The sequence below is a fragment of the Arvicola amphibius genome, chromosome 5, assembly GCF_903992535.2.
Source record: "Arvicola amphibius chromosome 5, mArvAmp1.2, whole genome shotgun sequence".
NCBI classification, from domain to species: Eukaryota; Metazoa; Chordata; class Mammalia; order Rodentia; family Cricetidae; genus Arvicola; species Arvicola amphibius.
This window is the reverse complement of record NC_052051.1, coordinates 56,316,865-56,329,504: the sequence shown is the minus strand read 5'-3', so window position 1 is coordinate 56,329,504 and position 12,640 is coordinate 56,316,865. Positions and strand designations below refer to the sequence as shown.

Below are 12,640 nucleotides of genomic sequence, written 5' to 3'. Positions count from 1 at the left end.
CCCAAGAAAGGGCTACAGTTTATGGGGACTCTGGTCGGTCTGGCTAAGGGACATCAGGGTCAGAGTCAGCTGGCCCTGACTAGAGCAGGTTCACAGTGACCTGCTATCCTCCGGGTCTCCTGTGGATACCCTCACAACCTTGCATACCTTTGAATAACCAGGACGGTTCTTTTGCTCATAATTAGGGAGTGGGAGAGAAGGGCTCCAGGTGTGTGATCTAGAGAAACATTCCCTACACATTCGTACCTAGCAATGTGGGTAAAGATTGATCCCAGCAGATGGGGACTCTAGCAGGGACCCAGGGATAAGAGTGGTATCCTAGCCAGCTAAGAAACCTCAGGAAGTGGGTGGTGGCGCTGGCCTTTAATTCCAGCAATCGGGAGGCAGAGGCAGGCGGATCTCTGTGAGTTTGAGGCCAGCCCGGACATCCAAGGCTACACTGAGAAACTCTGTCTCAAAAAAAAAAAAAAAAAAAAAAAAAAAAAAAAGAAAGAAAGAAAAAAAAAACAAAAGAAAAAAGAAAAAGAAACCTCAGGAATATTGTCAGTATGTGTTCTGATGAAGAGGAAAATGTATACAACACTTTACTTTCTGAGTCAAGTATTTTAGGTGGATGGCTTACATTGTCCATTTCTGAGGAAAACGATGATCCCAACTTTTGTTTGGTCCTTGACTATTTGCAAAATATTTTGGCACATTAATATGTATGAGGGGGTAGAACACTTCCAAGAGTAATAGATAGCCTGGGTGGAAGCTGATGTCCCTTGGGAGTTAGGCAAGTGCCAGCGCCAGAGAGAGAGCACGTGTCAATGAACTCACAGCCTAGGATTTGGGTTTGAGACCTAGTAGAGCTGGTGGGGCTGCATGCCAGCTCCAAGGAGAGAGCCGGAGCATCTTCTGACACCCTAGGCAGATTTAGGGATGATGCATAGAGAGAGAGAGAGAGAGAGAGAGAGAGAGAGAGAGAGAGAGAGAGAGAGAGAGAGAGAGAGAGAGAGAGAGAGAGAGAGAGAGAGGATTTGAAAGTTCACTTGCCAGGACCGCCGGGAGGTACGCTCCGAGCTCCCCCTCCCTCGGGCCTGGGACTAGGCTTGCCCATAACCTACATTAACTCGCTAGTGCAGCCTGGGCCCATCTGCCGGCCCCCGCCCCACCTCAGTTCCCCACGCCAACCCGCTCGCGCCAGATGGTGGCTGGGAGGGGTGGCCGTGCGTGGGGGACCCCGGAGCCTGTCTCCTCACCTCACTCCACCCCCACCCCACGCTCAGAACCTCATGTTTTCCTCACCCCCCAACCTCCATTAACACCACCCAAGTCAAAAAATCAGACCATGTTCGTCATTGACAGCTGTTGGGCTCCTCTTCCCCCACCATGGCCTCCCTGGGGCTGGAGCCGCGTCCCCGCGCCCCCCCCCACCTCGATCTTATCGTCCGACGACAGCCAGCCATCACCACGCGGGCGGGCTGACAGATGAAGCCACAGTGTCCCCACTGCCCTCCGTGTAGCCGAGAGAGAGTTCTCTAGCACCCCCGAGACTAGGAGAAGCCAGCCCTTCTCGAGCTGCGGTCTCCGGGGAGCAGGACGGGTTCTGGGAAAGCAGCTGCAGGGTTTGCGCTCAGAGGCCACCCGGGAGAGGCGCGCGTGCGACGTGGGTGAAGCCGCCCGAAACTCAAACAACTTTGTGCGCCTCCAGTTCCACCCTACATCCTGCCCTAAGCAGAGAGAACTGGGCCTGCTTGACCTCAGCCTCTCTCACCTAGCCTCTCTAGTGGCCCGAGGAAACTCCGGAGTTAGGAAAGTTCCTCCCTATTCCAGCGGAGCTAGGGCGGGGGGACACCGGTGGGGGCCAGAATAGGGGAAGGAGCCCCAGGCGGGACCCAGGTGAGGTAGGCTCTGAAGGAGAGGCCAGAACTTCATTACCATACAGCTGAGGACGCACCCCCACCATTTCGAGAGCCACGCCCCCCACCTCCCTTTCGGACCACTAGCCCTGGCGCTAGCACGAGCCGGGAGGTAGTGGGGGTGGAGTACAGAAGAGAGAAGGCACGCGCTGGGCACGCCCCGCTGCTGAGAGTGACATGCCTGTCAGGTGCAAAGGGGGAGACCAGAGTCTTAGACGCTTGGCCCTTTGCCTTGCTTGGAATGGCCACGGAAAGGTTAACGCGTCCGATGGCTTCCCTGCGGTGCTGGGGACGCGTGGTGGGTGGGTGCTCCTAGGCTAGAAGCCAGCGAGGCACGAGCTGCCTAATGTCTGGGAAGGAAAGGGAGATCCAAGTCCCCTGGCGCTGGTTTTCGCTTTCCTGGTTTAAGTTCTTCCCACCTGCTTGAGGACTATAGGTAGCTAATGCCTGGAGCAGATGCTCCGCCTACGGAGACCCCTTAGAATTTCCACCTCCAGGACCATCCGGGAACCACCTCACCTCCCGCCGCATCACTGGGCTACTCTCCTATCCTCTGGTGGCAAGGGTCTCAGCCTTTAACCAGCCGATCTCAGAGGACTGTTCCCTGGGCACGCGCAGAGCTGGGAGCCCAGAGGTTGGAAGAGAGGCGGGGACCTGCGCCCTACTGGCTAGTTGACAGGGGGAGCGGCGGGGGCGGAGGCCCCCTCCGGTGGGTGCTGGGACTGTAGCCACTAGAGGCCTGGAGGGGAGGGGAGAGTGACCATGAGTCTGTCTGACTGACAGGCTGCGAAGAGGAGCCAATATATATAAGAAAGGCTCCGGAGCGAGCAGGTTTCAGTAGCGGCGCTGCTCGCCGGCCAGGATCCCGAGGCCAAGAGCCTCAACCGAAGCCGCTTGGGTGCAGTGTACCCCGGCACTAGCCCGCTTGAGGCCCTAGGATTAGCTCCAGGACACATACTTAGAGCGACCACCGCCCAGTCGCCTTCACCTGGATTACCTACGGAGGCATCGAGCCGCGGAGTTTTCGAGAAGGCGACAAGAGAGCAGAGTCCCGAAAGGAATCAGCTTTTCAGGAACTCGGCCGGCAGACGGACGTGCCGGGAGAGCGACATCCCTAACAAGCAGATTCAGAGTCCCCGGGTGGAGAGGACACCCCAAGGAATGACGCCTGCGTCCCGGAGCGCCTTTCACTGGGCGCTACTGCTGCTGGCGGTTCTGTGGCCGCAGGTAACGTCCCGCGCCCTCTCCGCCCCCTCCCGCAGCGCTACGGGCTTGCGTCCCGGCGCCAGCTGAACCTGACCGCTCTCCTCCCTCCTTCTCTCCGTCCCCGTGCAGCAGCGCGTCTCGGGCTCCGGCATCTTCCAGCTGCGGCTGCAGGAGTTCGCCAACGAGCGCGGTGTGCTGGCCAATGGGCGGCCCTGCGAGCCCGGTTGCCGGACTTTCTTCCGCATCTGCCTTAAGCACTTCCAGGCAACCTTCTCACCGGGACCCTGCACCTTCGGCAGCGTCTCCACACCGGTATTGGGCACCAACTCCTTCGTCGTCAGGGACGAGAATAGCGGCGGTGGTCGCAACCCTCTTCAGCTGCCCTTCAATTTCACCTGGCCGGTAAGCTCAACCTGTGTCATTGGTTTCCCCATCCAACCTGAATGCACTGGGAGATCACCGAAGGCAAAAGAAGGGAGCGCTCATAAACCAGAGCCTCTCTCCTAAGCGCCTCCCTGGAGAGTCCCTAGCCTCTTTCTCCAGCTTAGGTCCATCCCGGAGAGGGCTTTCACTAGTCTTTCTTCCCAGTTTCTTACCCTTCCTTCCACCCAGTTCTTGGGATACGAGTTTCATTACCAATACCCCATCGCAGCACCGCCCGCCCACCCCGAGCTCTCACTTACACTCCAGCATCCCACATCCCTCCCCTGCCTTCTCAACTCGCGCGCTGCACTGAGCGAACACCAGTTATGTTGACCCGAGCTCGGTAACTGTATCCCGCAATTAGATTAATTAAATAGGCTGCCGCGAAGCACCCCCTCCTTTTCCGCCCTGCTCATATCGCTATCTCTCTGTCTCCCCACCCCCCTTTTGCTTCCCAGGGTACCTTCTCACTCAACATTCAAGCTTGGCACGCACCGGGAGACGACCTGCGGCCAGGTGAGTATCTCACTCCTCAGCCACAGGGGGGCGACATCACGCGGCGCCGAAAGAGTTAACCTGTTATAGGCGGGGGAAACGCGGGCTTGGGGGTGGGGGCCAGGACGCTTAGCTTGGCCGGAGCTGCGCCCCACGCTGGACGCTCGGATTCCGCTTGCTGCCTGGACTCAGAGCACAATTGCGTTTCCTGCGGGTTATTTTTGGCGTGGGAACGCGGGGAGCACGGCGGTGAGAAAGGCCGAGGCTGCCAGCGCCGCTGACGGGCCCCTTCCTGTATTTTACACCTTTTGCGAATTCCGCTCCTTTGGAAAGGGAATAATGGCTTTGGGATGTTGTTCTGACACAGAGGAAAAGGATATTTCACCAGCACAACAATTCTCACTTTGAAAAGGAAAAAAAATGACCTACCTCTGGAGCAGAACCCCTGAAACTGCACCAAAGAACCCCTTATTCCCAAATCTCGAATCAGAAAGCTTCCCCCTTATAATTTTTTTTCCATTTTGACCTCTTTTCCTCTTTCCCCTCCGTATCTGCCTCCACAACCCTGGGATATCTTAACATCCGTCTATTGTACCCTCTTTGAATGCTATCAAGCCCCCTGCACATGCACACACCCAGGGAAGCTAAGTAGCAAGACTGTGGGACCCTCTGTCCTGTGTTTGCTGGCAGATGGGGTTATCGGGATAACTGGTTTGGCTGTTAAGTGACCGCCATAGTCAAGGCGAAAGCGGTCTCAGGCTTGCCTGTCTTTCTCTGACTTGGTGCTCTCCCTGCAGAGGTTTTACCAGTTGATGCACTTATCAGTCAAATCACCATCCAAGGCTCCCTTGCTGTGGGTCAGAATTGGCTACCAGATGAGCAAAACGACACCCTCACTAGACTGCGCTACTCTTACCGGGTCATCTGCAGTGACAACTACTATGGGGATAACTGTTCCCGCCTGTGCAAGAAGCGCAATGACCTCTTCGGACACTACGTGTGCCAACCAGATGGCAGCCTGTCCTGCCTGCCCGGTTGGACTGGGAAATACTGCGATCAGCGTAAGCAGCCAGGCTCCCACCCGAATGGAAGGGAGGAGATTTCCCCCCAAGAAAGTATTGTATAGTTGTCTCAGCTTCCCTCAGGGTGGGTCTGTGTTGCCTCCTAGCTGGGCCTTAAGACCACCTGGGGATGCTGTAACCTGGGACTCAGAGCCTCCTCCCCAGCTGGTATAAGCCCACATGGATCCCTGTTATTCGTTTTGTCCAGCATGGTTCTCTCCCACCCCCTTGTCCCTGGTTCCCTTTAAGATAACCATGGCTCCTCTTGGAGGCCAATAGTAGGAAGTGAGCTCAGGAGAGCAGGACCGGAGATAGAGGCTTTGGTACCAGAACCTCATCCAGTCCTATTTCCTTTTTTTTTTTTAGCCATCTGTCTTTCTGGCTGTCATGAACAGAATGGCTATTGCAGCAAGCCAGCAGAGTGCCTGTAAGTTGGGGACAGGAAGCAGGATGGGGGACTCTTCCTTGTAACCAGGCCTCCCACCTTACACTCAGCTTCTCTTCTGCCCTATAGCTGTCGTCCAGGTTGGCAGGGCCGCCTGTGCAACGAATGTATCCCCCACAATGGCTGTCGTCATGGCACCTGCAGCACCCCCTGGCAGTGTACCTGCGATGAGGGCTGGGGAGGTCTGTTCTGTGACCAAGGTGAGTGAGGGAAGGAGAGATGGGGTGGCAGGGGCTGAAACTAGACATAGTGACTGGGCCCTCTTTCTTGGTGATGGCTGACTGGCTTTCCTATTACTGGTCAAGGATCTTAGGACTTGTATATGTGCACGTGTGTGGTGCTGGGGATGGAACTCGGGGTACCACAATACTACCTGTGAGCTACACCCGAGCTCCATCTTGGTACTTTTAAAGACTCTTTCGACTCCCCTAGAATGGGATGATGGGACATTCTTCTCCAGGTACATAAGACTAAAGAGGCCCAAGGGGTAACAGCTTGGGAGCCTGGAGCGTATGCTCATAAAGTCTAGCAAGACCAAAGAGAAAGGGAGGCTGAGCTCTGTTCCTCTTTCTGCCTTTAGTTACCTATTAACCCTCTGAGTGTTTGCTCACCTTCCAAGGCTGTTTGAGCAGCTCTCCCCTAAACAGCTGTCTGGTGGGGTGTGCCTACTGGCTGCCCTGGGCTGTGGCCAACCTGGGCCTCTGGGTGGAGGGAACATCTAACTGCCTTTTTTAGTGTGGGCACAGCCACCTGCCTTTCTCCAGCGAAATTTGCCAGGCAGCTGCCTGGGCTCATGAAGTCTCTACCTGGTGTTTGAGGGTTGTAACTCCTCTGCCTACACAGGAGTCTATAAGCCCCAGCCTTGAGAGAGGGAACCTTTTCTTCTGCATCCCTGTACCCAGCTGCATCCTCCCGTTTTCAGGGTCAAGCACTGTGCCTGCTGTCATGGAAACACTGCACAGGCCCCGAGAGGATGGGGAGGGGGTTGCCATCTCTCTCTGGCACACAAAACTTCCCTCATTTTTCTGTTCCTAGCACACCCACACCCACACAGCTGGTTCCTTGCTTTCTTCCTTTCTGCCATCCACATTTGCTCCCAGGCAATACAGTCATATACTCAGTGTATGCAAACACAACCCTACAGCCCCTCTGTTTGTTTTGTCTGGCTCTCCCTCCTTGCTCTTCTCCAATAAGAAAATAAATAGCTATCATTCAAAATACACATTTAACACATCCTTTAGAAAGTGCCTGGTCCGGTCTGTGGTGGCTCTCATCTCCCTGCTATTCCTTCCACGTGCTGAAATTTCACTCCTTCATCTAGGTCCTTTTTGCTTGCACCTCCTCCTTCATGAAGCTTTTTGTGACTTCCTCATTGGCTGGGGCCTTAGCTTCACCTCCTTCTCCTCTGCATCCTGCCCTGACGGGCAGTGTTTGTGAGCTTACACAACAGGACACTGACCAGTTGTGCTTTGTTTTCAACTTTTCTATATTTGTACAGTTTATGTGTGGTTTAAGGCACTTCAACACTCATGATTTCACCGACAGAGGAACAAGGATGCCCGGGCCTGGGAAACTTTGAGTTGAAGCTTCTTTGGGCCAAACACAAGGTGACTTTGCTTGTAGGTGGGGGGCTACATGGTCCCACTCAGCTGGTTGCTTCCTGCCTCCACAGATCTCAATTACTGCACCCACCACTCCCCATGCAAGAATGGAGCCACATGTTCCAACAGTGGGCAGCGGAGTTACACCTGCACCTGCCGCCCGGGCTACACTGGTGTGGACTGCGAGTTGGAACTCAGCAAGTGTGACAGCAACCCCTGTCGGAATGGCGGCAGCTGTAAGGTGAGAAGCAAGCCAGCCACACAGGGAGGCAGAGGTCTAACCAGGTAGCATCCAGGCATGCGTATCCATGGAGAGGCACTGTGGGCAAGCAGAGGCTAGCTGCCGACCTCCCGTGTCCTTGCCTCGTCCCCAGGGTCTAACTTTAGTCTGTTTATGATCTCTCTCCAGGACCAGGAGAATGGCTACCACTGCCTGTGTCCCCCAGGCTATTATGGTCAGCACTGTGAACATAGTACCTTGACCTGCGCTGACTCACCCTGCTTCAATGGGGGCTCCTGCCGGGAGCGCAACCAGGGGGCCAGTTATGCCTGTGAATGCCCCCCTAATTTCACTGGCTCCAACTGTGAGAAGAAAGTGGACAGGTGCACTAGCAGCCCATGCGCCAACGGTGAGTCCTTACCGTCACCTTCCTAGTCACCTTCCTAGCCCGCTGAAGTGGCCCTGGGGCCAGATCGCCTGAGAGAGAGTCAAGAGAAGAGAGAGGCCTGTCTTCTCCTCTGGGCAAACTCACTGACTCCCCTTTGCTGCGGAGGGTGAAGAGCTTGCATAATTGGGGGTGGCGCTTTGGAGGAGAACCAGGTAGTGCCCCATCCTATATGGATGAGCCCGGATCTGATGAGGGTTGCCAAGTGACCCTCCTCAGGAAGCTGTGAATTAGAAAGAAGGATGCTGGAGGCTTCGCACCCCTTCTCAGGGGAGGCCAGTAGATGCTTAGAGCTCTGTGTCTTGAGGCCTCGTCTTTCCCCACGCTCCCCTAGAATGAGTGGGGCACACAATATCTAGACTATCCAGTACTTTGGATACACAAAACCCGTTGATAATCTTCATGTACTTGGTCAACAGGTGACTGTCTATAAGGCAGGAGGCAGGCAGTCGTTAGGGAGCTGCTGAGGGCCTGGGGGTGGCAATGCACTCACTTAGCTCCCTCGAGTCACAGTTCTGTCATCCTGGATGGGAAGGTGTGGCTGTGAGGATGAATGAAATGGTAACTGCACTTACATGAGTGCTTCCTCTATGTATAGTCTGTGCTTGCCGCGGTGTCTTCGCTACCTGAGCCTCAGAGCTACCTGGGAACTTTAACAGGTGGAGAAACTGAGGCTAAGGGATCAGGGGTCAGATCCTCCGCTAGAGAGAGCAAAGCAAGCGTATCTGTTGTACCCTCAAATTCTGTAAGATGCCAGTGACGTATACAATAGCCCACAGAGGCATGGAGAACCAGGGTCAGCCCAGCTCCAGGATGTCAGAGTCTCGATACCGTTCTCTTTGTAGAGAGCTCTGTCCATGCAGGCTGAACACAGCAGGTAGAAGGGCCAAGTTCATGGGGTAGGCCCCATGCCCTTCACCTGGGAATTTGTAGGCTATTGCTGACTTGGGTCCTATGTCCTTACAGGGGGCCAGTGCCTAAACAGAGGTCCAAGCCGTACCTGCCGCTGCCGTCCTGGGTTCACGGGCACCCACTGTGAACTCCACATCAGTGACTGTGCCCGAAGCCCCTGTGCCCACGGGGGCACGTGCCACGATCTGGAGAATGGGCCTGTGTGCACCTGCCCGGCTGGCTATTCTGGCAGGCGCTGTGAGGTGCGGATCGCTAACGATGCCTGTGCCTCAGGACCCTGTTTCAACGGGGCCACCTGCTACGCGGGCCTCTCCTCAGACAACGTCGTCTGCAACTGTCCTTACGGCTTTGTGGGCAGCCGCTGCGAGTTTCCCGTGGGCTTGCCACCCAGCTTCCCCTGGGTGGCTGTCTCCCTGGGTGTGGGGCTGGTGGTTCTGCTGGTGTTGCTGGGCATGGTGGCGGTGGCCGTGCGGCAGCTGCGGCTTCGGCGACCCGACGATGGCAGCAGGGAGGCCATGAACAACTTGTCAGACTTCCAGAAGGACAACCTAATCCCGGCTGCCCAGCTCAAGAACACAAACCAGAAGAAGGAGTTGGAAGTGGACTGTGGCCTGGACAAGTCCAACTGTGGCAAACTGCAGAACCACACATTGGACTACAATCTGGCTCCAGGACCCCTGGGGCGGGGGATCATGCCTGGGAAGTATCTCCACAGTGACAAGAGTTTAGGGGAGAAGGTGCCACTTCGGTTACACAGGTAAGCCATACTTGAAAGCCCAGGGCTTTGCTGTGGACGGTTACATAGTTTGACGGGATCTCCCAGGCTGAGTGGCAGCCTGGCATCAGATCCTGGCTGCTTTTCAACCAGTAGGGGCTATGGTTCTGACTGCAAGATACTCTAATTGCATTTCCGTAGGGAGCCGGGCACAGTGGCACACACCTGTAGCCCTAGCTACTTAGGCTGAGACAGGAGGATGGCAAATTTGATGCCAACCTGGGCGATGTAGCAGATCGTGTTTCAAATAAAAAAGAAATTGCTCAGAGGGGTAAAGGCACCTGCTGCCGGGACTGATGGTCCAAGCTTGATCTTCAGTCCCCACATGTTAGAGAGAGGTCACAGACTGCTGCAAGCTGTCCTCTGACTTCCACAGCGTGCAGTGGCATGCGCACATTCACATACATGTGTATACACACACACACACACACACACACACACACACACAGAAGTGTAACACTTTTTCTTTTAGACAGTTTCTCTGTGTAACCTTAACTGTCCTGGAACAGTTCACTCTGTAGACCAGGCTGGTCTCGAACTCAGAGATCCACCTGCCTCTGCCTCCTGAAGGCTGGGATTAGAGGCTTACAGCACCACTGCCCGGCTTCTTCTAAGGATCTCTTACTAGGGAAGCCCCTCTTGCTCATTCATCCATTCTTCACTCCCAAATACCAACTGTCCACAGTGCATTTCTTAGGTCCGCCATCTTTCCACAGTACAGCTTGTCTCTAGCGGCAATACTGCCCCTTTCTAGGTCTGTGAATGCTGGTTTGGTTGAGTCCTTCTCGGGGGGACTTGTTTTAAGTACCTGCCCCCCAAAGGCCAGCACTGAGCACTCCCCGCCCACATACCCTTTAACTCTCTGGGATGGAGATCAGCAGCACCTCGTCCCCTCTCCAGTCCCCCACCCCTGCCCCATCCTTACCCGCCTGTCTTATGTTCCTTCAGTGAAAAGCCGGAGTGTCGAATATCAGCGCTGTGCTCCCCCAGGGACTCCGTCTACCAGTCAGTGTGTTTGATATCAGAAGAGAGGAACGAATGTGTCATTGCCACAGAGGTGAGTTCTGGGCTGGCCCTCCAGGTCAGCACGTCCCCTCCTGCCTTGTGTGGATGGGAAAAGGTCCTCCTCACCAGCAGCCTCATTCCTGAAGGGGTGGGGCAGAGGTCTCTTCCTTGGTGTTTAGTGGCTCCTGGGTCCCCTGCTGGCCTCATTGCCACAGAGGGTGTGAAACAGGAACCAGGTGGTATGCCTGACTTGGCAGCTGCACCAATGAAAGGGACAAAGTTGAGGAGACAGGGGAACCTCGGGTAGAGCCAGGAAGGACAGCTATGGTACTGGCTACCTTTCAGGTACCAGTTCCCAGTTGCCTTTGAGTGAACACAGTTGCTATGTTTGCCCGCTCCTTGCCATTGGCTTCCTCTATTGTACCACCCACCACATTAGTACAAACTCCCAGACACTTGTATGTCTTAGGGAAGACTGAGGAGACTGTCCCTTCCTCAGTGACTTCTCCCAGAAAGGCCCAGAGCATCCCCAGAGACAGTGCCTATCCCCAAGATAACCATCTTTCCATTTTGTGAATGCTCCCCAGGTATAAGGCACGAGCCCACCCAGACACCCAGCTTTGGCCCCGCAGCCGGGCCTTCCTTCTGCATTTGTTTACATTGCACCCCGGATGGGACGTCTTTAGTATGCACAGTGCTGCTCTGAGAAGGAGGAGGAGGAGGAGGGGATGGCATGAACTGGACAGACTGTGAACCTGCCAAGAGTCGCACCACCTCTGCACGCCTTCAGGAGTCTGCCTGGCCTCAGATGGGCAGCCCCACCAACAAGGGAAGAGCTGAGGAGGAGCTGGAGGAACACCTGTTGCACTGACATCTAAGGTGCCACTTGGACTTGCTCTGCTAGCAGCGGCCATCACGGGGCTCTTGACTGTTCTTCAGAGAGTAGCAGTAGCCCCAGGAGGTCTTGGAGCTGCTGTGGCTCCCATGGGCATCTGTGTTTCCAAAGTGCCTTTGCCCAGGCTCCCTCATGACAGCTGGGCCCAAATGAGAGAGGAGAGAGGAGGTTTGCAAGAGACTGGCCTCCTGTAGGCAAGAAAGCTATGGTGTTTGGCTTTTGGCGGAGCTACCCTGCAGGCGAGGTAGAGAAGTGGTTCTTGCCTTCAATCACATCATGTGGGATGCCACTTAGCCTAGACCCTCTGGGCAAAAGGTGGTAGATCACCTCTCACTGGTCCTGGTGCCTTGGGGCTTGTGTGAACAGATGGGCTTAGGGCCTGCCCCTTTGCCAGCTAGGGTTTCAGCCCCAAGTGGGGAGCTCAGGGCCTTTATGCTAAAATTCCAATGAGGGAGGTTGCGGGTGCTGCTGTGGCCTAGGCCCCTTCCTCCCTCGTGCCCATTTCTGTGCCCTTGAGCCGGGCTCTGTCAGTGCCCACTGCTGCCCCAGACCACCCTTGAAGCCGATCTTCAGAAATCAATAATATGAGGTGTTTTTTTTTTGTAGTTTATTTTGGAATCTAGTATTTTGATAATTTAAGAATCAGAAGCACTGACCTTTCTACATTTTATAACATTATTTTGTATATAATGTGTATTTATAATATGGAACAGATGTGTACAGGAATTTATTACTTCTTGGGTCCTGTCTTTGTAATGGGAGAGTGGGAATCCTTTCTTCTCCCTGCCTTCCTACCCCAAATATTTGGGAGCCCCTTCTCTTCTTGCTGGAACCCGGAGGGCCTCTGCATGCTGGGGTTTGGCGTGTTATGTGGAAGGCCTGTGTCTTAGTCGGGCCTTTGGGGAGCCTACCCTCATCCACCTCATCCCCAGGCCAACCTTCTACGCCTGGTGGCTTTGAGACCAGATGCCACTACCCCACCTTATGCTGCCACCAGTCCAGTCGTCCATGAGGCTATATTTCCCCTGCCTGGAAACTCTCTTCCCTTTCCCCAAGCCCGAGGAGGAGCATGGGAGCTTGATTTTCTCCTATGGAGGAGGATTCTCTCATTACTTATTCAAAAGGACTCTCTTATTAGAGAATGAGTTAGGTCCCCGCTGGGCACTTCCTCCTGCTGGCATCTGCTGTTTTCTCAGTATGATTGAGGGATTGATCTGGCATGGGGATGGGGAGGGAATTTGCCCTGGGTTTGTCTT

General features: G+C 54.9%; 1 protein-coding gene across 1 annotated transcript; it reads left to right on the top strand.

Annotated features, from left to right (window-relative positions):
- The first annotated feature begins 2,763 nt into the window (after positions 1 to 2,763).
- Positions 2,764 to 12,095, top strand: Dll4 (delta like canonical Notch ligand 4). The gene is made up of 11 exons (XM_038330313.1): positions 2,764 to 3,128; positions 3,237 to 3,509; positions 3,989 to 4,046; positions 4,823 to 5,086; positions 5,453 to 5,513; positions 5,601 to 5,731; positions 7,204 to 7,373; positions 7,542 to 7,761; positions 8,764 to 9,466; positions 10,433 to 10,541; positions 11,077 to 12,095. Exons 1-11 carry the CDS (start codon positions 3,063 to 3,065, stop codon positions 11,080 to 11,082), a joined length of 2,061 nt encoding a protein of 686 aa, XP_038186241.1. The 5' UTR covers positions 2,764 to 3,062; the 3' UTR covers positions 11,083 to 12,095.
- The last annotated feature ends 545 nt before the right edge of the window (positions 12,096 to 12,640 follow it).